The sequence below is a fragment of the Elephantulus edwardii genome, unplaced genomic scaffold, assembly GCF_000299155.1.
Source record: "Elephantulus edwardii isolate Elephantulus edwardi_28Jun2011 unplaced genomic scaffold, EleEdw1.0 scaffold00105, whole genome shotgun sequence".
Taxonomy (NCBI): domain Eukaryota; kingdom Metazoa; phylum Chordata; class Mammalia; order Macroscelidea; family Macroscelididae; genus Elephantulus; species Elephantulus edwardii.
In genome coordinates, this window is record NW_006399855.1 from 11,976,219 (window position 1) to 12,001,466 (window position 25,248).

General features: G+C 36.9%; 1 protein-coding gene across 1 annotated transcript in view; it reads right to left on the reverse strand.

Annotated features, from left to right (window-relative positions):
• Nucleotides 1-25,248, reverse strand: part of FAM208B (family with sequence similarity 208, member B) — a 123,164-nt gene that overhangs the window by 45,259 nt on the left and 52,657 nt on the right. Inside the window, exons 14-20 of the mRNA XM_006891880.1 lie at nt 21,380-21,452; nt 21,223-21,285; nt 17,086-17,805; nt 13,139-13,375; nt 11,085-11,090; nt 9,536-10,412; nt 3,456-3,879 (exon numbers count right to left, since the gene is read on the reverse strand). Of these exons, the coding sequence (XP_006891942.1) occupies nt 3,456-3,879; nt 9,536-10,412; nt 11,085-11,090; nt 13,139-13,375; nt 17,086-17,805; nt 21,223-21,285; nt 21,380-21,452 (2,400 nt within the window). The remainder of the gene's footprint in view (nt 1-3,455; nt 3,880-9,535; nt 10,413-11,084; nt 11,091-13,138; nt 13,376-17,085; nt 17,806-21,222; nt 21,286-21,379; nt 21,453-25,248) is intronic.

The following is a 25,248-nucleotide window of genomic DNA, read 5'->3' on the forward strand; positions in this document are numbered from 1 at the left end:
CCTCTTCTGTCTTTGTAATGACCGTTTACACTCTTCCTGAATGATATCTTTGACATCCTCCCACAACTCATCTGGTCTTCGCTCGTTAGTGTTCAAGGCCTCAAACCTGTTCCTGAGATGATTCTTAAATTCAGGTGGTATGAAATCAAAGTCATAATAGCAATGAGCTTAATTAATACATACAAACAGACAGACTTTAATGCTATAGCAACTAGGCCATCTACATTTAAATCTTGGTTCAAAAATTTATTATGTAACTTTGTTGAAATGATTCCTGTAAGAATGAATACAAATAAGTTGTTGTTAGGTGCCATCAAGTCAGCTATGACTCACAGCAACCCTATGAACAATGAACTTGAACTCTGCCCATTCCTGCACCATCCTCATGTCTGACAGACTTGAGCCCATTCTTATGCTACTGTGCCTGATGTCTTTTTCCAAGGTCTCGCCCTTCCTAACAACATGTCCAAATTATGTGAGGTGAAGTTTTACAATCCTTTTCTCCAAGGAGCAAACTTGGTTGCACTCTCTCAAAGACTGTTCTTTTGGCAGTTCATGAAAGACTTCGCACTCTCCCACTTACCACTCAAAGGCATTACATGTTCTTCTGTTATTCTTACTAACTGTCCAATTTTCAGATGCAGAGCAAAACAACAGGTTTAACCAGGTACACATTACAGTCTTTATTTAAACTAATTACTTTATAAGATTAGGCCTTTAACAGCAGACTTTCTTAATGCAACCTGTATTCTGTCTTCTTAGTTACTGTTACTACAAGTTTTGACTTCTGTGGATTCAAGCAAGATGAAACTGCTGACAACTCCCATCTTTTCTCCGCATGTTACCAATTGTCCCAGTGGTGAGGATTTTTGTTTTCTTGATGCTGAGATGTAATTCATATTGAAGGCTGTAGTCTTTGATTTTCTGAACTGTTTGAAGTCTGCTTCATTTTTTGTATGCAAGATTGTGTTATCTGCCTATTCCAAGTAGTTAACACTTCCTCCAATCATGAAAAAGCATTCTTATTCACTTAGTCCAGCTTCTGAATTATGTAATTAGCACATGACTGAACAGGTATGGAGAGAGGACACAACCCTGATACATACTTTTGCTGACTCTAAACCATGCAGAACATTAAAACCTTGTTCTATTCAGAAAATAGCTTGCTGGTCTATGTATAGGTTTCACATTCCCATGCTTCTCAACATTAGTAATAACATGTTGTGATCTACACAGTCAATAAAAAAGTTTTTCTAATATTCTCTGCTATCCGCCAAGATCTATCTGACATCAACAATCATATCCCTGGTGTCGTAGCTTCTTCTAAATCCAGCTCAAATTTCTATCTATCATAGTAATTTTTAGATAATTTTCAGCAAGATTTTACTTATGTATGATACTAGTGATACTATCTGATAATGTCTAAATTCTCTTGGATCACCTCTTTTGGGACTGGAAACAAATATTCAGTACACTGGCCAGGTAGCCATCTTCAAAATTTCTCAGCAGACTGATCAGCAAATCTAGGGCTGTATCTGTTGAGAAATGTCAACCGGTGTTCCATCAATTGCTAGGGTCTTATTTTCTGCTAATATCTTCAGTACACTTGACCTTCTCCCTTCATTATCACTTGTTTATCATTATACACTACTTCCTAAAACAGTTCCATGAAAGTCAGTTCTTTTTAATATAGTGAGTCTGCAGATTCTATTTTGTTTTGATGATTCCTGGATCATACAAGATTTTCCCCATAGCATCCTTCAATATTGCAACTCAAGACATTAATTTGTTTTACAATTTTATCAGGCACATAGTACACACTAAATGCTGCTTTTGATGATAATGACAGCATTAATCTGAAAAAATTCCCAGGTTCTGTGAAGTTCACCAATGAACCTACAAATCACCCACAAAACCTTGGTATAGAAACACTATTTACTCAATGTTAAGACAGACATTCATTGTTGCTGCTCAAATCCATACAAAACTAGAAGTTTTTAAAAAGTATGTACTTTCTCAATCCATTTCCTTAGAATTTTGATACATGTTTGAATCTTGATTATCTGATATGGTTTACAAATTGGATTATCTGACATGGCTTAACTACTAATGGTTTAACAATAGTTATCAGCAATAACTTATTTTATAGGTCACTTTTTAACTGCTCTAATTTTTTCCTTTAAGAAACTTTAATATAAGCACCTTGAGTTTACTTTAAGGCTTATCAGAGATCTTTAGTGGTGTTGTAGATCAAGTATTGGGTTGCTAAAGTTTGCAGTTTGTATCAAGCAGTCACTCCATGGGAGAAAGATAAGCCTTCTACTACTGTAAACATTTAGCTTGGGAAGCCTTAAAGAGGCAATTCTGCTCTGTCCTAAAGGTTCATTCAGAGTCAAAACTAAGTTGATGACAATGAGTTTCAAGGTTCAGCAAAGTATTTAGAATATTTATTATAACATTCGATCTTTATAAATTAATCTAGAAGTATTATTCACTTATTGTGATTTTAGTGAAAGTTTACAGAAAGGTTGGGTTTTCATTAATTCACTGATATACATTTTCCCCTCCATCTCAATCCATTTTGCAATGTGAGTCTTGTTCTAGATTATCATATGTATAATGACTAATCATCTATTCTTTACAGATGGTCCTTCCTTTCACGTATTCCAGTGCTGTGTTCATTCTTTTCCTGCTTTCCTCTCCCCTATGTTCATTTGATTTTTAAAACCATACTCATAAGCAGTATTTGTCCTTTTGTGTCTGTTGTGTGGTGTTTCACAAGTTCATTGTTTTCCAATGCTGCATAATATCCCATTGTGTGAATTTACTACCACTGCTGTATCCATTCTTTTGTTAATGGGCACTTGGGTTGCTGCCATCTCTTCCTTATTATGAATAATGCTGTAATAAACATGGGTATGCATATATTGGTTTGTGCCACCAGGATATATATTCTTTATAGTGGGACACCTCAGTCAAGATATATATGTACTGCAAACTTTAGCTGAAGCATTAAACTGCCTTCCATAGTGGTTTTACCATTTTATATTCCCACCAGCAGTGTATAGGCATTCTAATTTCTCCACATCCTCACCTGTATTTGTTGTTTACTGTCCTGCTGAACTTAACTATTATTGCTGGTGTGTTATTCACTAATTTTAAAAGGTAAGGAAAGAAACACCTAGAGAACCAATAATTTGTTCCATACTGTATAAGTGAGAAAATCATTGTTGGCACCTAGGTCATGTGACTCCTATGATGGGGGGGGGGTTCCCCCTGCCCCATGCCTTCAGTTTGTTCAACAATCTCTAGGTCTAGCCAAGTGGAGTGAGACTGTGAAAACTAGGGTTTTAGATACTTTTCAGTTTTTTACTACAGCTGGAAAAGAAACTAAAATGTTTCTTTTTAAGTCTTCAAAAATAATACAGGCATTTATAATATTCAGTCTTTCTTACCTCATTACTGCAGGAATAGATGAAATTCAGACTTTCTGAGTTATCTTGATGAGCTTCTCTCGTAAAAGTGTCTTTCTGTTCATTCTGTATACAGAGTTCCAAGCCTCTAGCAGGTTGTGGTTTAATGAAAGGAGCTTTAGTGTCAGGGAAAGACAACTCAGTAGCCTGATCCTCAGAAGTTTCTTTTGTCTCCAATAAAGAGTCTGTAGAACACCTTTCCACACTGTAGGGCTCCTCAATTTCACTTAAGTCAAAAGAGTCTATCGTGCTATTTATAGATACATATTTTGCTGGGTTGCTGTGTTCTACCACTTTTCGAGATGACTGTATAATTTTGTTCTGATTGCTGTAAAACAGAGCTACCCACATATGAAGTAAAAGCTTTACTTCTTCCATGTTATCAGGCAGATCAGTATTCCAGGGCCTGTGATTTGAAAAAATACAAGAATTAGTGAAAATCATCTTCTCAATGCACAATCTTATTATAAGCAAAATGGTTTTTTAACCTTAATTCTGTGTTTTTAAAATTGCACTGGCATGAATATGATACATATGAAGATGAGTTAACAAATAAACAGTGAGAGGTATTGTGGTGTTAGCCTAAAAGTTGGCTTTTTAAAGCCATTAAAGTTAGCCCCCTCTGATCTCCAGCTACCTTAACTGCAGACACGTCTTGCCAATCACGAACAGGTATGAGACTAGAGAAAGAGTGTATTTTCACAGAGAGGGCAGCAAGACTTGAGGCAAGCAAGACGCATGACAGCAAGGTTTTAGGAAGACTGGAGCAAGAAAGACCCAGTTGGCGAGACCATGGTGATGGAGTCAGAGAGACTGTGGTACTGCTGTGGAGAAACTATGGCAAGGTGTTAAGCAAAGGAGACCTGAGATACAGACTACAGTTATGGACGTTTACTGTTCTTGCCAGATACTTCAAGGAAAAGGTGACTTATAACTTGCTGGATGCTTATCTGCTTGGAAACAAACCTTTCTGATCATTTGGATTTGACTGCTAACCTGAAACCAGAGCCTAGACTAATAGACACATTGTCACTTGGAACTTGTGCTAAAAGCTTGACTTATTTTGGATGACATTCTTTATCTCCTCTACTGTCAAACTGTGAGTCTGTGAGTCAGCAACAAATAAACAAATCTATTGCTGTTGTGTGGCTCTAGAGGTACCATGGGGCTGGGCTATGGGCTCTTTATCTGCTTTATGCTCTAGGGTGGTGAAGGGCTATGCTATTTTGACTCCCTCTGGCCCTTTCAGAGAGATGTTCAAGGCCCTGTGTTTCCATGTGCTATTTTCTCTTAGACAGCTATCTACTGAGGTGGTGTAGTACATGATATGCTGGGCTATTAACAGAATAAGCAGCAATTTTAATCTACTAGGTGCTCACAGACAGGAAGCCTGGCAATATCCTCCTGTAAATATTTTTAGCCTAAGAATCATAGTTGGACTTGACTCAAAAGCAGTAGAGTGGAGAGTTATCTATATGTTTTTTTGTTTTGTTTGTTTACAAAGTCTTCTCTGATACCAGGTAACAGAAGAGTTTTATGGAGACACAGGATATTTGTCTCTATATGGTTTTTATATTCTCTTTCAGAGAGAAGGATAAGCTCTTCAAATGACATTACTGAACAAAATACTAATGTAATTCATTAATTTTACACAAAGGAAACTGAAAATCAGAACATTTATATGACTTCCTCCAAACTACAAAAAACATGATCAGGTCATTGGTCTCCTAACTCTTACTCTAATAATTTTCTTCAGTCTCACACCAATATGAATTCTTTTTAGCAACTACCTAAATCCCAATTGTCCCGCTTTTTCTAAATCCATTCGCTCTTATTTCTTCATATTTTGTGTGTTTTTCTTCTAACAGTAACATCTGAAGACTAATCTTTGCTGGAAATTCTTAAGCTGTGGTGACTTAGAGGTAAGGAGTTGTACTGACAACCCAAAGGCACTTGATTCAAAGCCACCACCTGTCACATGGGAGAAAGAAGGGCAATCTCCTTCTATGCAACTAATTGCCTCTGAAAACCCACTGGAGGCTCAGCTATGATATTTCTACTTGATAGTACTTGATAACAATACTACTATTTTCAGGGAGCCCAAATGGTATAGTTTTTAGGTAGCTGGGTCGCTGATTGAAAGGCTGTGCCTCTCTGGTGGTTGGTTCAAATCCATCACAAGAGAAAGACGTGCAGTCTCCTCACATGTAATTTGCAGTCTCAGAAAAAAATGTTCAACTAGGAGTTGGTTCTCACTTGATAGAAATAAAGAAGGAAGAAGATATTATTTCAGATTGTTGTTTGTTGTTGTTATGTACCGCCGAGTCGTTTGCGACTCACAGCGACCCTATGCACAACAGCTCTAAACCCTGCTCTATCCTGCGCCAACTGCACTGCCTCTGACACACCCATTCCGATTACCCCAGTCAGCAAATCACTCCATCTCATAGAGGGTCTTCCCCTCCTGCGCTGTCCCTCCACCCTCCCAAGCATGATGTCCCTCTCCAAGGACCCGTCCCTCCTGGCAACATGTCCTAGTATGTCAGACAAAGCCCCAGAATCCTTGCCTCCAAGGAGTAGCTTGGTTTAATCCTCTCCAAGATGAATCTGTTTGTTTTCCTGGCAGTCCATGGTACATTCAGTACTCTTCTCCAGCACCACAGCTCAAAGGCATCAACTCTCTTTCTGTCTTCCCTAGTCATTGTCCAACTCTCTGATGTATAACAAGCGATTGCAAAGACCATGGCCTGTATCAGGCGCACCTTAGTCTCCAGAGAGACACCGTTGCTCCTGAGTACTTTAGAGAGGTCCCTAACAGCAGACTTTCCCATCAAAATACGCTTTTTGATTTCCTGACTGCTGGTGCCAAGAGTGTTGACTGTGGAGCCGAGCAAACGGAAGCTGTGAACAATCTCAATCTCTTCGCCATCCATCCTGATGCTGCCAATTGGTCCAGTGGTGAGAATCTTTGTCTTCTTGACATTGAGCCTCAATCCATACTGAAGGCTGCAGTCCTTGACCCTTCTCAGCAAGTGCATGAGGTCCTCCTCAGTTTCAGCAAGCAGGGTTGTATCATCTGCATAATGCAGATTGTTAATAGATCCTCCACCAATCCTGATGCAACACTTCTCCTCACAGAGCCCAGCCTCTTGGATAATCTGTTCTGCATACATGTTGAAAAGGTATGGAGACAGGATGCATCCCTGGCGTACACCCTTCCCAATTTTGAACCATGCAGTGTTACCCTGCTCTGTTCTGACTACTGCCTCTTGGTCCAAGTATAGGTTTCACATTAGCACAATTAAATGTTCTGGGATTCCCATTCTTCTCAGAGTCAGCCACAGTTTGTTATGATCCACACAGTCAAATGCCTTTGCATAATCAACGAAACACAGATAGACATTCTTTTTGTATTCTCTGCTTTCAGCTAAGATCCATCTAACATCAGCAACGATATCCCTAGTACCACGACCCCTTAGAAGGGGACTTCTGGCAGTTCTCTGCTGATGTGCTGTTCTAATCATTTTTGGATAATCTTCAGTAGAATCTTGCTTGCATGTGAAATCAATGACACTGTTCTGTAGTTTCCACTCTCAGTTGGGTCACCTTTCTTTGGAATGGGAATAAATATAGATCTCTTCCAGTCAGTTGGCCAAGTGGTTGTTCTCCAGATTACAATTTTATAAAATAATCTGAAACCATTAAGGTGAGAAACAAAACACTGCTGGGCATGTGACCAGCAAAAGCACAATACACAGCTGAAATGGGATGAATTCAGAGAGGCAACAAGTTAGGTTATAGTTCAACAGGGTGAAAGGGAAGGAAGTGACCCTTCTGAGTATAAATAAATAGTATATGGGTAAACATGAACAAGAGCATAACTCAGATATATGCTGAATCAATTTAACTAACAGTTAAGTGAATGTCATTTCACATAGGTATCCTCCTTCTAAGAGCTGTTGTTCATTGTCATTGACTTGATTCAACTCATGGTGAACAAATATGTGGCAGAGTAAACCATACTCCACAGGGTTGTCAAGGTTGTAACTTCTCAGAAGTCTGCCATTTTGGTCTTCTGAGATACATCTGCATGGATTTAAAGCCATTAACCTTTTAATTAACAAGCTCTGGTAGCTTAATGGTAAGGAGTTGCACTACCAGCTCAAAGGAAGGCAGTTCAAATCCACTGGATGCTTTGCAGGAGAAAGATGGGCAATCTCCTCTCATAAAAATAACTGCCTCCAAAAACCTGCTGGAGGGTCAGCTATGGTTCTGTTGGAACTTGATGGTATAGACAACCACCACCTTTTAACTGGCAGTCAAGTGCTTAACTGTGCCAATAAGGGATTCTATTACTAAGGGTGATGCTTACCATTTATCAATAACTAGTCATTGTGCAAAAAATCCCAGAGGACAGAGACTTCAAACTTAGCCATGACTAAATACACACTTAAAATATCATCTACAGACTATCAGCCTCCATTGACATCACCTAGAAATGTTAGACTTTTCAGTTACATCTCAACGGTTTGAGTTGGAATCTGCAAACAGTGAGAACCTGAGACAAGTCATATACACAATAATGTTTGGGAGCCCTAGCTTTTCAAGTCCAAGGTCACAAAAGAAAAGCCTATGTTCAAACCTAAGTTAATTTAAATTCTACACTCTGTGCTATCAACTACTCTGCCTTGATCCTCTTTAAAAGGAGATGTATAGAATATTCCATCTTTGGGAAAATCTGCTGTCAGGGCCAGAGTGCAGAAACACAATGATGTCAGATACAAAGGTGTGCCTAATCCAGGCCATGGTCTTTTCAATTACTTATTTATTATGCTTCAGAGAGCTGGACAGTGACAAAGGATGACAGAAGAAGAATCGATGCCTTGGAGTTGTGGTGATGGAGAAGAGTCTTGAACATACGACAGACTACCACAAAAATAAATTGGTCTGTTTTAGAGAGTGTGAAACCAAGTCTCTCCTTCAAGGCTAGGATTCTGAAGCTCCATCTCACATATTTTGGGCACCTGGCCATAAGAGAACAGTGCCTGGAGAAAAACAGCATGCTCAGAAGGCGGAGGGACAGTGTAGGAGAGGAAGACCCCAAATGAGATGGGCTGATATGTTATCTGGGGAAATGGAGGTTGGTATGTCGGAATTAGTGAGACTGGTTCATGACAAGGCAGGCTTCAGAGCTGCTGTACAAAGGGTCTCTATGGGTTGTCGGCAACTCAACAGCACATAACAATAACAACATACTATATTGGTTGTTTTTTATTTAAGTCTGTTGTTTAGAGTCAACAAGACCTCACGGAGGGCCTTTGTATTTAAAAGTCAGTTGTTTTCATATTTTGGAGGAACATACTTTTACGTGGTATAGAACTCTTCTGTCAATATGCTGTACTGAACTAACCTGGGGTTGCTGTGATGCTGAACCTTGTGCCATTGGGATATAAAATGGCATAAGTTACCCATGGTGGACAGTGTGTGGTGGAGCTCCAAGTTCAAGACAGGTTTGGAAGCAGGAGTGTCATCCACTTCCTAAACAATATGCCTCTGGAAACTCTATGAACTTTGATAAACAACAATTGTTATAGAAAGACTTTAGGTCTTTTGTTCATAGGGTCGCTATGAGTCATGCTCAACTCGACAGCCATCAACAACATGCATATCAATCTGACCAACCTATGTTAACAATAATTCCTAACACATTTTCTCTGAAATTCAGTCTGCAGAACATTAGTTCTATGTATTTTAGATTAAAATACCACTTAAATACTAAAATTCAGACATCATCTAGGTTTACAAAAGAGTATTTCAAAGAAGAAAATCATTCTTAAGATAAAGTGATCTTTTAAAAGTTCCCCATGTTAAAAATAAACCCCACCAAAACAAAATACAATCCATGTGGCAAAATTAGTATCCTACTTTTAATTGGCAGTAAATACATTTGCTTGGTTTTACACACAACTTTTCTTCTCCTAAAGTCTGGTGTAAGTATCACTTCTACAACTATATAAATTAAAAACTTACATTGGTTTTTATCAAATGCCATTCATACTTACCCATGTAAAGCTCGTATCACTGTTTTCTCTAGTGGGTTGTTTGTATATTTGCTATCCAAGCTGAATGAATATTCTGTTTCACTTTTGAAAGTGACCTTAAAGGAACCATCACAGCTAAACACTGTATGAGAGCAATGGAAGTCTCTTAGGCTGGAAGACATCAATCTATTCTTGTGCTTTATCAATGGGTCAATGACCTTTTGCAGAGGGGAGGTGTTCTGCTGGTGTCGAAATGGCATTACTTTTCCCACTGGGGTTCCTGCTTCAGGACCTTTAGTTCCATTTTTGGCAAAGGTAGAGCCTTGTATTCCTCTCTGCTGTATCTGTTTCAATGAATGTTCTGCAAGGAGTAGGGCATATGAATGCTCCACAACTACACAAGCGCTTTGGCTTGCATCTGATGTTTCTTGTGTTTCCTCAGGAAGTGCTGACTGGGTTTTAGCAGGGACTTGTTCCCTACAAGGAATCAAATTCTCTGCATCTTGGTTAACAGTTACATCTGATACTGAATTGGTCTTCTTTTCAGTAGAGGGTTTAGGTAATAATCCACCTTTTTTACTTTTAACTCCTCTGTGATATTCATGGTCAAATGTACCTCGCAGAGAATTTTCTTTCGCAAACATGACATCAATTTGTGGCAATTCAGAGGAGCAGGAAAGGTTTTTAGGCTCAGATGATGATGGTGTGGAAGAGGGAGCAGAGCTTAAAGCCAGATCAGCTAACATATTTAGGGCTTGGGAGTCACAGCTGACAACAGAGTTCTTAGGAAGATCTTTCTGAACCATGGTGTCATTTTCTTGTTGTGCTGTATTTATGCTAACAAGATCTTCTTTACCTTCTGGTGAAACTCCTGATTGAAGCTTTGAGGCAGTTTCTCCTTTGAATATAGAGAAGGTAAACAAAAAAGCAAAGATATAACACTTGATTTACAAAGCAATAACTGTCCTACTATTATGCTTTAGTAAGAATTGATACTTAGGTGACTATATTCAAGAAATATCTCCTGCTGATTACACAGGTTGTATATTTAAAGTTTTATCATCATACTGAGGTCTCAGCCAGTTTTCTGTTCTATTACATTTTATTGATCCAAGGATCAATAATGCACATTTGTGCTAATTTTAAAAAGAAACTGGCTTTTAAAATGCATATCAAGAAGTACATATGAAACATACTGCTAAGCTAAAATCAAACAAAGGTGAGAGAAAACAGAAACAAAACAACAAAAAAAATCTAGAATTTTGTCCTCGGCTCATAATAGAGTGAATTTAAAAATCTAGGAATTTACATGTTAAGTCTACATGGTCTAGTGGCAGAACCTGCACTGCAATCTCGAAAGCACGCAGTTCGGGGCCACCAGGCACTCCACAGGACAAAGATGGGCCATCACCTCCCCTACAACTAACTGCTTCTGAAAACCTGTCAGAAGGTCTGCTATGGGTCGCTTTTAACTACAGTAAACAACAGCCTATTTCATTATAAATCATTTCAAGTCATTTATTATAAACTACATAAACTCAAAGAAACAATGACTTGTATCTATGTTGACCTTTAACTGTAATGATAAGTATAAAAACGCCTAAGTCACTGAGTATCTAGAGCCACTAATTAACATCATCACCTTTTACAACTTCATTTCAGCAATGGAAACATATCCCCTCTGTTTCATAAGAGAGCAAATCATAACAACTGATAATTTTCCTTCCTAATGATAGTAAAATATACCTAATTATCTTTAGTAAAAAAAAAATGGTTACATTATCATCTAATTTACTTAAGTATGCTCAGATATTATTAATTATGCCTTAAAACTATTAAGGATAATAATGTCCACAACCATACTTGGCAATGAATCCCTGATGAGGGCAGGTATATGAACAGGAAAGTCAACTAATTCTTTCTATAACTGACAGTGTAAAAATAAAAATCAAAGAAAAAGAAACTAGTATTGTTGGAATCAATTTCAACTATCAGCAACCGCCATCAGGTTTCTGAGGCTGTTAAGTATTTATGAGAGGAGCCTGCCCATCTTTCTCCTGTGGAGTTACTGGTAGAGTTCAACTTCCACTCTTTCAGTTACCAGACTAATACATTATCCACTGTGTTACCAGAGATCTATATAACTGATAACAAAAGGTCTGAAATGAATTAACTTGTCTGCAGAGGCCAGTGATTAATGCACTTAAAGGTAAGAAAATTCTAACCTATTACGCCACTAAATTGAATTAAAAAGATGTTTGAATGTGAGATAAAGTGAAAATGATCAATTATCTTAATTTTTTAAATTTTATTTTATTAATTTTAATGAACATTTACAGAGATTTTGGATTTTCATTCATTCATTGTTGCACTTTTTTCTTTACCCCCTCCCCCAGTTCACGCCTCTCTTTGAAAAGCAAAAGATAAACTTAAATTAATTTTTTAATTAAAATAAATCCAACCAGACTAAGTAGAAAAGTGCCCAAAGCAAAGATCCCTCCTTCCTAGCCTCATTAGTGGACTGAAAATATGAAACGCACACTATGACTCAATTACTGACACTAATTTTATTCAACATTTGTTAATATTACAGCTTTCATATCTATTTCTCTATAGACTATCAAATACAAGTATAGCTTACATAAAGAATACTGTGTTGAAATCAAAGAAAATTACTATTCTTGGTCTAGCTTAATAAATATGTGTTGTTTCAGCTCAATTATTTAATTACCAACTTGTTAATTTCTGTCAATTAAAACTATAACACCAATACTCCACCTCTATTTATAAGATACTGGTAAGTTTGTGTGAAACAAATTCCACTTTTAAAAACTTGAGTTAACACAGTATTAAAAATGAAGCTATTTTGTTTCAGTAACATGGCTGACATAAAAATTCTCATTTAATTCAAAATACTTTAAATTTGTACCTTGAAAACTGAGGCCACTGTGGTTAATTCACTCAGCCTTCTGGTATTTCAAGTATAAGAAATAAACTGGGTTTGTACTGATGGTTTAAAAAAAATGAGGAAAAATTGCAAGACTTAAAAGGAAGTAATTTTAAAATTATTCTCAGATTGTGATTGTACAATATACAGACATTTAGAATACTCAGCATATTTATTTATATTTTGAAAACTTTTCATTTGCTAGGTTCACTTTTCAGTCAACTATGCAGTTGAACACTTTATCAATTAATTTAGTCAACAAATATTTGAGACCCAACTCAGTATAAAAAATTTCAATAATCGGTACTCATTTCAGCAGTACATATACAATACAGAGAAGATTAGCACGGTGTTAATTCTCTACTTTTATCACTGATTATGGTCCAGAAACAACTTCTTTGTACATTTAGCAGTAACTGTCTGAAGTAATTTACACTTCAATTCTTGTAGAAAATGCAATTTCTGTTCAGGCTTTATGCATAATGAGTTTTGAGTTGACTGTCTTCCTAATTTATTTACAGTAGGAAACTATGTGACTTATTCCAGTGCTTGAATGACAGAATTGAGAATTACTGAAATACATATCTCTTAACTGTCTGTATTATTTCAGTATGCTATCTTACTGTCTCTGCTAAATTTATATCACATTTAAGTTTACAAAAATAATTCTGTCTTACCAGGTTGTGGTTGTTTTTTGACTCTGGGATTCGGATGGCCTTTTATTATATATACTCTCTGTTTTGGTGGTGATTTTGTCACAGGTTGTTTAACCTTTAAAACAGTGCTTACTGGAGATTTCTCTTGTTTCCGTGTCCTTTTAGCACTTGCTAAAACATCTTTAGAAATAGGAGTGTCTTGATTTTTCGGATCCAATTTGGCTGTCTGTATGAACTGTGCAGTCAGTACTTCAGCACCTTGTGTAGAAAAGACATTATTTTAGGAGTAGGGGCTCAAATACAGATCAGCATATTTTCCCCTTTTCTTTTTTTTGGAGGGAACAATTTTAAGGATGGAGAATAAAGCATAAAGCACCGAATATTTGAAAAAAGAGGGGGTTTGTTCATTTTTTAACAAAGAGTTAAAAATTATTTCTTTTAAAAATTACAGTTAAAACATTTAGAGTTATTTCTTTATAAAACAAGTCACAACCTTGTTTTAAAGAATCTTCATAATCTTTACTGACTGATATGGCAGTTAAGTCTGAACATGCTAGCTCTCAACACTGAGAAATTTAATACAAAAGCAACCCATCTCCCCAAAAGTAACATTAACAACTAAACAACCGGTAGAAAAGAGGAAACACTGTTTTATATTTTACTTGAATACCTCCAAGAGGATTGACTCAATGACTGGGATAATGGAGGAAGGTGTGTCAGAGACATTAAGGTTGACTCAAGATAGAGCAGGATTCAGACCTGTTACAGGATCACTACAAGCAGTTAATGACATATAATAACAACAACTCTTATAGACGTTAAAAATATGAGAGAGGAAACTTCGTCAACTTTGCTTCAAAGGGGCACTCTTGGTTACACTTTGTCCAAGACCTATATGTTTGTTCTTTTGGCAGTCCATGGGATATTCAGTGCTCTTCTCCAGCACCACAATTTAAAGGCATCAAGTCTCTTTTTGTCATCCTTATTCACTGTCCACTTTTCGTGTAGAAGGTGACTGAGAAACCATGGCTTGAAATAGGTGCACCTATGTCTTCAAACTGACATCACTGTTCTTCAGGATACTTTGGACATGTAGCTGGAAAGGGTCTTCCTTGGAAAGGGACATCATGAGTGGGAAGATGGAAAGTCAGCAAAGGAGAGGGAGACACCTCCCCCCCACAGGGAGATGAACTGACATGGTGACTTGAGTAATGGGCTTTAGTGTTAGAGATAAGGATGGCCCAAGATAGGGCAGGGTTCAGGGTGGCTTTTCTTATGGTTGCCATAACTGATATGGCACTTAACAACAACAACTTTTAAGCCTCTAAGTCTAAAAGTCATTAGGAAAATTATCTTTTAAGAAAAGACAGAGGAAATTACACTGACAAAAAGCTTCACTTGGGTTCATTTTGGAAAACTCTCCTGTAACTGCTCATTCCTTCAGAAATTACTCTGTCTCTACTCAAGAGGAAGTAACAATTAAAAGTAAAATTGTTGCTGTTAGGTGCCTTCCTTGAGTATGACTCATAGTGAACAATATGTCTGAAACTTGTCAGATCCTGTACCACCCTAGCCATCTCTAGCATACATGAACTCATTGCTGCAATTACTGTGTCAATCCATCTTGTTTAGGGTCTTCCTCTCCTTTGCTGACCACTGAACTTTCCAAGCATAATGTCCCTTCCAAAGGAATAGCCTCTTCTAAAAACATGTCCAAACACGTGAGAGGAAGCTTTGCCATCCCAGGCTCTAGAAAGCTTCTTGGCTGAACTTCCTTCAAGACTTACCTGTTTCTTCTTTTTTGCCATTCATGGGGATATTTCATCCTCTTCTCCAATACCACAAATTAAAAGCAATTATTCTTTGGTCATTCTTCTTCACTGTCCTGCACTCAGATGTATACAGAAAGTGAATGAAAACATCATGGCTTTAATCGGTCTTTTACTGACAACATTGCTCCTTCCTACCTGGGCAAGGTCCTTTATAGCAGATTTTCTCAATGAAAAACATCTTTAGATTTCTTGACTTAACAGTACCAAACATGTTAACTGTGGATTCAAGGAAGATTGCTGACAACTCCATCTTCACCACCACCCAGTGGTGAAGGTTTTTGGTTTTGGGTTTTTTTTTATGTTGAGATGTAATCCATTTAAAGATTATAGTCTTTCACGTTATGCAGCAAGTGCTTCAAGTGCTCCTATATTTCAGCAAGCAAAGTTGGATCATCTGCACAATAGTTCTTGAGTCTTACTTCAAAATACTTGATACATGATAGAATGTTTTCGAAAATGCCAATAAAAATTCTTGGAAAATATTTTTCCATTGCCTTTCATAAATTTGGCTGTTATCTTAGAAAAGTTTTAGTGTTTAAGATAGCATAACATGCACACAATCACCACAATAAGATGATGGCATATGCAAAAATCACATATGAATGTTTGTAATTTTAAGTTACATTACTCAGAAAACACTTTTTAATTGAAAACATTAATAATATTCACTGTAGTGGAAAAAAAAAAACCCCACAACTGGGTAGGCAGAGTCCTTTAAAGATTCAAAGAAAGCAATGTTTCCTCCTCCAAAATTTAACAATCTTTAAGGTTACATATTTCCCTGGGCATAGTGATTTTCCTCCCCATTAAACTAAGGTATGTAGTTTGATTCCATCAAATGCTCTGCACAAGAAAAATGGGCAACCTTCTCCTGTGCAATCTACTGTCTCTAAATCGATGCATCAATTCCAACTTAATGACACACAACAACAAAAAACTATTACAGGAATAAAACTTAACACATTTTATTCCTTTTCAAGCATCATATTGTTTGTATTAAAAGATAAGATTCCTCATGCCACTCCAGTTACATTTTTTTACATAAAGTTAATACCAAATTAAAAGAATACAAGACTAGACAAGACCTAGCGGAGAAAGTTTGTAACATATGTACAAACTAGGAGTAAAATTTCAAGTATCTAGAATTCTAAGAATCTACACATTCTAGATGTTTCCTCTTAAGGCATCAAATTCTTAATTCAAAACATTATAGATGACTCTTTAGAAAACAGAAGTTGACAAACTTTTCTGTGAAGAGCCAGATACTAAATATTTTCTGCTCTGAAGGCTATCTAGTCTCTGTCATAATTATTCAATAAGGACAATGAAGGCTGAAGGTATCCACTGACATTATGTAAACAAATGGGTGGTCCTACAGCTATAGTTGGCTGTCCCTTTCTGTCAAGTACAGAATACTGTTTTCTATCTCTTAAAATGTACTAAACATAATTTGAGATGACTCCCTTACGGCAAATTCAAGTTGTTTGCTTTGCTGTGTATTTAATACACAATAAATGGCTCTGAATAGTTTAATTCTCACTTTCTAGGAACTAGTGTAACTTTTCAATACATGTATTTCCAGGCCACTGGACACTGTGGTTAAGATCCAGTTTTAAAAACTATGCTATTCCACACAGAGGATTAGAAACTCTGCCCCAGGGCCCATTAGATTTGTGAGCTCCAGGACTTTGGGGACTGGGGTGTGTGTGTGTGTGTGTGTGTGTGTGTGTGTGTGTGTGTGTGAGTGATAAATTATTTACCAGGTACCAATTTTTGCTCCTGATGACTCTTCCATGTCAAAGAATGACTTCATATGAACATGTTTATATACATAATAACTGAGTGAATATTTGAGTAGTTTTACTAGTAAATGTAAGTTTTTGTTTGATGAGATTTTGAGGAACTAGGTAGTTTTTCCTACTTTTTGGCTTTTATCCATTATCTAGATCAGTGTTTCTCAAACTTTAGCATGCAGACTAATCACATGGAGGGAAATGCTGGCATTTCTAACAAGCTTCCAATCGTTACTGTCAAGCCATAACCCACACTTTTGAGTAACAATGACCAAAACAGAAAAAGTCTCATTACACAATTACTTTTGTGTGCTAATTTCATATCCACGTAAGTTGTGCTTACCTCTTTTTCTCTTCTGAGGAAATTGTCCTTTAGCTAACTTAAGAGTTGTTGCTGAGTCCGAGCCATTGCTTGTTCCAGTAGCAGCTCTTTTGGTAAAAGGACGACACAAATTCACCTTTTTACTTTGTATCGTGAGTGGTGCACTTGCCTTCCTCTTTGGCTGAACTCTCAGATTTGCTACTGGACTTAATAGGACCATACTTCCTTTCCTGGTTTGAAAAATGTCTTCTGAAGTCTTTTCTGTTTCAGTTTCTTTTCGTACTTCTGCCTCTGAGTCAAGAAATTCAGGATCTGGAGTCATAACTAAAGAAAATCCAGCATCACAAATTCCATCCGAAAAATAAGGAGACTGAGGAGGCTCTGCTAATAAATCTAAAGCAGTGCATACTTCCAAAATATAACCATCGGGATCTGAAAAATAAGATCTTAACTTAGTCAAAGATTGTAAAGGGCACTTTTCAGCTGGAGGAACCAAGTCAAAACCATTGGATAACTTGTCAAAGAATGTAGTCTCTTTAATTTCATCCTGAGAAGCAGCAGTCAGTGAAGGACTTTTGTCCGCTTTGTACAATGCTTGGAAATTATGCTTTACTAATGTGTTTGGACGGATTCCTTCTTCAGTAAATGATTTCTTTGCTTCTAACAAAGCACAATTAAGAGCAGGTAAAATAGGTATCACCTTCAATGAGATGCTATCTTCAATATTCAAATCTTTCATCCCTAAAATATACAGACATATATTAAAGACTTGAAATTTTAGTTTGTTTTTACAATATGCATTAAAAAATGCTTCGGATTTTGAAATTATGGGATCTTTCAATATCCTACAATACTTTCAAATTACAGTCTAAATAGAAGACTTACGGGCACTTTTAAGAAATGAATGTATATATCCACAGATACAAAATAATACACATTCATCTATTTAAAAATCACACTACTGCGTGTGCACATGGGCATGCATACACAAAGCAAGAAAGAGAGAAAGCTATTTGGTGGTGGTGTGTGCTGTCAAGTCCAAACTGATTTATAGCTGACTCTCCAATAGGTTTTCAGAGAATGTAAATTACACAGGAGGAGACTATCTATCTCCCACAGAGGAGCTGGTGGATTCAAATCATATGCCTTTTGGGAATGCAGCACAGCTCCTTATCACTAGGCCACCAGAGCTCCTGGAGAAAAATAGAGAATTGGAAAAAAAGGATAATTCAGCGAGCTCTGGTGGCCTAGGGGCAAGAAGCTACACTACAATCCCAGAGGTGCGTGGTTCAAATCCACCAGGTGCTCTGCTGGAGAAGGAGGGAAAATCTCCTCCTGTACCAGTCAGATCCGTTTGATGGTACACATACAAAAATGAATTAAAAAGAAAAAAACATATACAGTCATTACATTGGAAAGAATAAGTGAAATTATGTTTCCAGTTCTTTGTTATCTGATAAGGATCTCAGAGTTAATATCTGCCACATCAACAGCACCAGCCTTTCCAAACGCTGCTGTTGAAATAATTCCAACTCATAGTGATCAGAAGATTTACTTTTGAATTTTCAGCTTTTAAAATATGTATTACTTTTATCTGTATATAATTAACTTCAAATTCTTTTAAAAAACTTACATGGAATACAACTAAATGGAATAAAGAAAAACTTGTAAATAATCTCCTAAATTTTATTAACTGCATTATCTTTCCTAGCAAATGAGACAGAAATTTTTAAATATTAAGTAAAATAACTGTCTTTGCTTCATCTCTTTTTGCTGGCTTACTCTTTGAAGTGGTAAATTTTCAGTGAATCATTAACTAATCAATTGGAAAGAAAACCGTTTTAAAAGTCAAAAACCTGTGAACAATATAATAAAACAGTAGTAATAAAACCTAACAGCAAAGACTCTCAGTGCCGAATAACAAGAAATATGGATATAAACTTTCTTTTCAAAGATAAAGTAGAACTAAGCAAATAAGAAACACAAAGTTGATACTAGTTGAATATATTAGTGCTACAGCAAGTTCTGAGAAAAGTGATTAAGAAGAACAGAAAATCTTGACTGCATATTAAGATTAAAACTTTCTTTGCATTTTATTATTTTTAAAAAGTAAGAAATTAATGAAAAAAGTCAAGGTAGAAAAATCTATGAAGGTCTTAAGCCAGGTTTATTTGGTAAACTATTATTAGTTAGTATTCTTTAGTAACAACAGCTGTGAAAAACAACGCTTCTGTCATAATCTACTCCTTAAATGCATATAGCTAATAAAAAAGTACAATTATACCCATACTAGCAAAAACAATACTGAATAAAATGAATGTTAATGAACTAACAGCTATAATTTGAAAATGGTTTCATTATGATACTATTATATTTATAGTATAAATCCTATAAATACAGTGGTTAAAGCACTGGGCTCTGTTAATGAAAAGATCCTCATTGAATCCACCAGCTATTCTGTGAGAGAAAGATTTGACAATCTGCTCCTGTAAAGATTTACAACATTAGAAGCCCTAGCAAGTCTAACATGCCCCACAGAGTCACTATCAGTCAGAACAAATTCAAAAGCCATGGGTTTAGTTTGGGTTACTATAATGGTGTGGTACTCATAAAACCATTCTGGGATACATAATTCTATGTGTAGAGAGGATTCTTCCCTATTAAAAAAAAGTCTATGTTTGACATAAATATAACCATCAAAAAGAAAAAGTACAGGGGCTTAAAAGATGCTAAAGTAAGACTTTAGTGTAGTGTGAAACAAAGTATTTGTTCAAGAAGAGATTTTTCTGATACTGTTAATTGCAATTATGTTTGTTTCAAGCAAAGGGAACAAAATGTGTGTAACTCTTAGGAGCTTGTCAAACAAGCCTTGTTTTGTCAAAGAACTAAATAAATGATGGCCAGTACAGCTGCTTAATAACGTAATAGTAACTGGATACAAGGCTGGCGAACTAGATAGAATTAGGAATTTAACCAAGAAAGATGTTAAGTTACTAAAGGTTTATTAATGGAGAGACAACACAGTCGATGATGTTGTTGTTGTTGTTGTTGTTGTTATATGCCAACAAGTATGAACCCTCCAGAGGGTTTGCAGAGCCTATAAATCACAGGGCAGCTTAATGTTGATCTTTTTTTCCTACAAAGTGGCTGGTGGATTCAACCCATATGCTTGTTCAGGCTGGCAGCACAACTCCTTACCACTAGGCCACCAGTATCAAAAAAGAAGACTGGATAAGGAAAAAATGAAACACCAAGATCACAGCGGAGGATTTTTAAGTGGTTCTCAAATAGCAGTAAGCAATTAACCATAGCTTGGTCTAGGATGGTAAGAATGGCTATGGGTAGATGTGGAAGGATTAAAAAATATTTACAAAGTTATATACTAGCACAGCGCGCCAAATACTGTCCTGTTAATCTAATGGTGGGAAGTTTGAACCCATGAGTCTTCAATACAGGAGAAAGACGTGGCCATCAGCTCCAATTAAGATTTATAATCTCCTTGGAAACTCAATAGGGCAATTTTCGTCATCCGACAGGACTGCTGCTAGTTGGCATCAGCTTGATATAAATGAATCCAGTTTGATTTGGTGAGTAATGGACTGGATATAGGGAATAAGAGTAAGATAATATGAATATAGCCTAGGTTTCTGGCTTAGATTGTGCTCATAGTGATAGGTGTTCTTGTTGTGTACTGTAGAGTAGAAACCTAGCCATACTGACCCTCTGGCAGGTTTTTAGAGGCACTTATTCTCACTCATGGGAGAAGACTGCCCATCCTTCTCCCATACAGCAGCTGGTGGCCTCCAGTGCAGCTTATTGCTACTAGGCCACCAGAGCTCCCACATACTGATAAAGGAAAATAAAGTAATAGGCCATTGTTCTGGGGGAAGATCATGAATTTGGTTTTGGACATGTTGAATCTGAAACAGCTGAAACATCTAAAGGATACTATCAGTAGACAGTTGGATATATGAGTCTAAATTCAGAGGATACGGTAAGGTTATAAAGGAGGTAAAAGCAAGATCAACCAGAAAGTTTAAAGGAAGAAATAACTTAAAAAGAAGGAAACTTAACAGTGTCATATGTAAAGGATGGAGCAAAATGAGGACTGAAAAATATCCAGCAGATTTGGTGAATTATGAGTAATTCAATCTTTACCTATTGTCAGGGATGAATGGGATAAATGCAACCCATGTAGACTCAACTGTCCATCGTCAAAACCTAAACAGAAAAGGAATCAGAGGACAGGTCAAGGTTGTATCTAATAAAACAAAAGTAAACAAACTGAAAAGTTTTTCCAATAAGCTTTCCTTACCTGTATCTGATATTAAAGCTGATGATGTAAGTAGAATGAAAAAGCCTCGATCTTCTAAACATTTGATGAGTACCTTAAAACAAACATTTAAAAAAACCCGATATAAACACACATGCATATATTTAAAAGTAAATTATCCCTCTCTTCTCTTCTATATCACCTACTGCACTCCTCAACAGATAGCTGAACGAACACACACTTCCATGTGTGCTGTGTTCGGCTACATGACCGATTATTAGCAGAAAAGGTCTTATTTCTTTTTACTTTTCCATCAAAATGGCTGGAATTTTATGCCACTGCCTAAACAGCTAATCTGGCATTATTTTGACAATACAAATTCAATATTATTCAGGCCTATATTTAATCAGAACATATCACAGAATTGCAAAACTGAAAAGAATGGAAGTGACCAGTGAATAATAAAATAATCTTCCCCATAATATCCTAAAGCAAAAATCCAAACTCACTAACTCTGAGCTGATTCCGAGTTATGATGACACCCCCCATTAGGTTTCCAAACATTAAGTCTTAAGAGGAGTAAACTGTCTCATCTATCCCCCCCCCCAGAGCAATTCAGTGGAATCGAACCCCTGACCTTCTGGTTAGCAGCTCAACATGTAACTCACTATGCCACCAGGGCCTTTTTTCACAATATCCTAAGAGGTGGAAATTGATGAAAAGCAAGTATGTCCTATGGCAAAAGAAATACACAGAAAAAGAAATTCTTTTTATCTCCCACAACCCTCTATGATAGCCTTCAGTGGAATGTTGAGCTCAAGAAAAAAAATTCTTCAAATATTGATTTTATAAAATTAGGGGAATTTTCTCCTAAGTAACAGGGAATGTAAGTCTCTTGTATGGAACAACTCAAGCTTTGAGAAAGTTCTTTCTCCTGTTAAACCAAAATAAGTTGAATGGCACAGATAAACTTGAAAAGTCTGAATTATTATTAGTCTTTTGTTTTCCACCATTGCAAAAATATACTTAAAAAAAAACAACCCCACACAAAATAACCCAACAATATACTCACTACAAAGGTAAAAATTCAATGTTCAAACAGTAATTTTTCAGTTACAACAAAGCAGCCTAAGTAATAAAACATTTCACTTTTAAGAACTCATGGCAGGCAATGAATGAATGGAAATCCAAAATCTCTGTAAATGTTTATTAAAATTAATTTTAAAAAAAGGAAAAAAAAGAACTCATGACAGGAGCTCTGGTGGCCTACTGGCAAGAAGCTGTGCTGCAATCCCAAAGGCTTTTAGTTTAAATCCACCAGATGCTCCACTGGAGAAAGAGGAGCAAACTCTTCCTGTACCAATCAGATCTGATTCGACGGTACACACTCACACACAAAACAGTAATAATAAAACCCCCCCAAAACCCCTGATGACAGAAGTATTCAAATATGGTAAATAAAAAAATCATTTAGTATAAAAATTTTAAAAAAAATCCCCTCTTTTTAATTATCATACTGGAATCATGAAACTAAGTTATGAAACACGCTTCGCTCAAAAAGAATCACTCTCCTAGGTATCTATGTTCCTAGTATAGCCTTAAGGCATTTAATGAAGTTTCATGGTTTGCATTTGTGTGTCCTTCACAGTTGCATGGTGGCAGCAACTATTTTGTAGCCTTACTTAGAACATATAGCTGTTGCAACTTCTAGCATAGAGTTGGCTCCAAATTCATGACAACCTTACGTGTAACAGGATTAAACACTGCCTGGTCTGCCTCATTCTCACAGTCTCTGCTGTGCCTACACCACTGCTGTAGCCAACTGTCAATCAATTCCACTGAGAATCTCCCCATTTTCTTAGTTCTTTATCAAGCACAATAGCTTTCTCAACATTCTTACTATGCCCAAAATATGTGAGGTCACAGTCTTACCATCCTTGTTTCTAGGCATTCATTAAAGAATTACAAAATAAACATATCAACATATATATATATATATATATATACACACACACACACACACACAGGTAATTTACATAACTCTAACACTGGGACCACGTACAATTCTTCTCTCACTTTACACTAATTGCAAATAGTGGGCTCTACAATATTCTGCATTTTTATTTTATAATATAAAGAGTAAAATCTTTTTTTTGTCCTTTTTTTTCTTGTATACCATCAAATCGGATCCTACTGGCACAGGAGTAGATTGCTCCTTTTTCCAGCAGAACACTGATGGAATCAAAATGTGAGCCTTTGGGATTGCAGCGCAGCTTCTTACCACTAGGTCACCAGAGCTCCCTTGAGTAAAGTCTTTTTATTTACTGAAAACTATTTGTATCTCGCAAAAACATGTAGTGCATCTCATTATATTTTGGTTGTTGCTATTTGGTGCCAGGGAGTAGACTAATTCATAGAGCCTATGTCTATCCAAACCTTGCTCAATCCTGCACCATTCTTTCACTGATGTAGTCACTGAGTCAACCCCTCTTATTGAGGGTCTGTCTCTCTCTTGACACTCCATCTTTCCAAATAAGATGTCCTTTTCCAGAGACTTCTGACAACATGTCCAAAGTAAGTGAGATGAAGTTTCATCATTCTTGCCTCTAAGGAGCATTGTGGTTGTACGTTTTCCAACATAGGTTTGATCTCTTGGCAGTTCATGATATAGTCATCATTCCTATCACTTATTACATTACTCTATATCACTGTGGTGTAACCGCCTCTTAGCTGACCCTCCAGTTAGTTTACAGATGCAGTAAAGTGCATGGGAGAGACTGACCACTTTTGTCCCATGGAACAGCTGGTGGATTTTAATCACCAACCTTTCTGTTGGCAGTACAACTCTCTTTACCACTAACCCATTTTAGCTCCCTAATTACTGTCTAAAATTATGTACTGAAAGGATTGTATGAAGATCCCATTTTAATACTGGAGGGGACTCTTTGAGGCTCTTTTAATTACAAAATAGAAAAATAGAGCTTGCTTTGTACTACTCATGAAGCTAGGTACAACTCCACAAACACCGCACTTATGGAACATTTCTCACTTGTCTGCTATACAACAGGCACTAAGGAGTCAAAGATAATTAAGACATGATACTTGTCCTCGAGAAACTCAAAGCATAGTTAGAAAGACAGACATATGCCCAAATATTCATAATACAAAAAGAGAGTCAAGCAGCACTAAGGAAATAAATGGGTCTCAAGGCAAGATCCTACATATTTATTCTACTACAAATAATGACAGTTCCTTGTCTACTGTATTTTGTGAAACAATCATGGTAATTTTCTTCCTTTTAATTTCCAAATATAAAATGGATGATGTACTTTAAATGCAAATGAACAAAGCTAAGATTACTACCCTATAGTGAATACCCAATGGTTACTATTTAGCCACTGGTGGATTCAAGCTGCCATTTGGTTGGCTGTGAAACTCCCTAAAAGACAAGGTAACCTGATCATTAGAAAAGAGAAAACTAGGGAGCTCTGGTGGCCTAGTGGCAGGAAGCCACACTGCAATCCCAGTGGTGCACAGTTCAAATCCACCAGATGCTCTGCTGGAAAAGGAGGGACAATCTCCTCCTGTACCAGTCGGATATGATTTGACGGTTGTTGTTGTTGTTGTTATTATTATGTGCCCTCGAGTCGCTTGCGACTCATAGCGACCGTATGTACAACAGCCCTAAACCCTGCTCTGTCCTGTGCCAATGGCACTGTCTCTGACACTCCCATTCCGATTATCCCAAGCACTGAATCAATCCACCTCATAGAGGGCCTTACCCTCCTGCGATGTCCCTCCACCCTCCCAAGCACGATGTCCTTCTCCAAGGACCGGTCTCTCCTCACAACATGTCCAAAGTATGTTAGACGGAGCCTCAGAATCCTTGCCTCCAAGGAGCCACCCGGTTT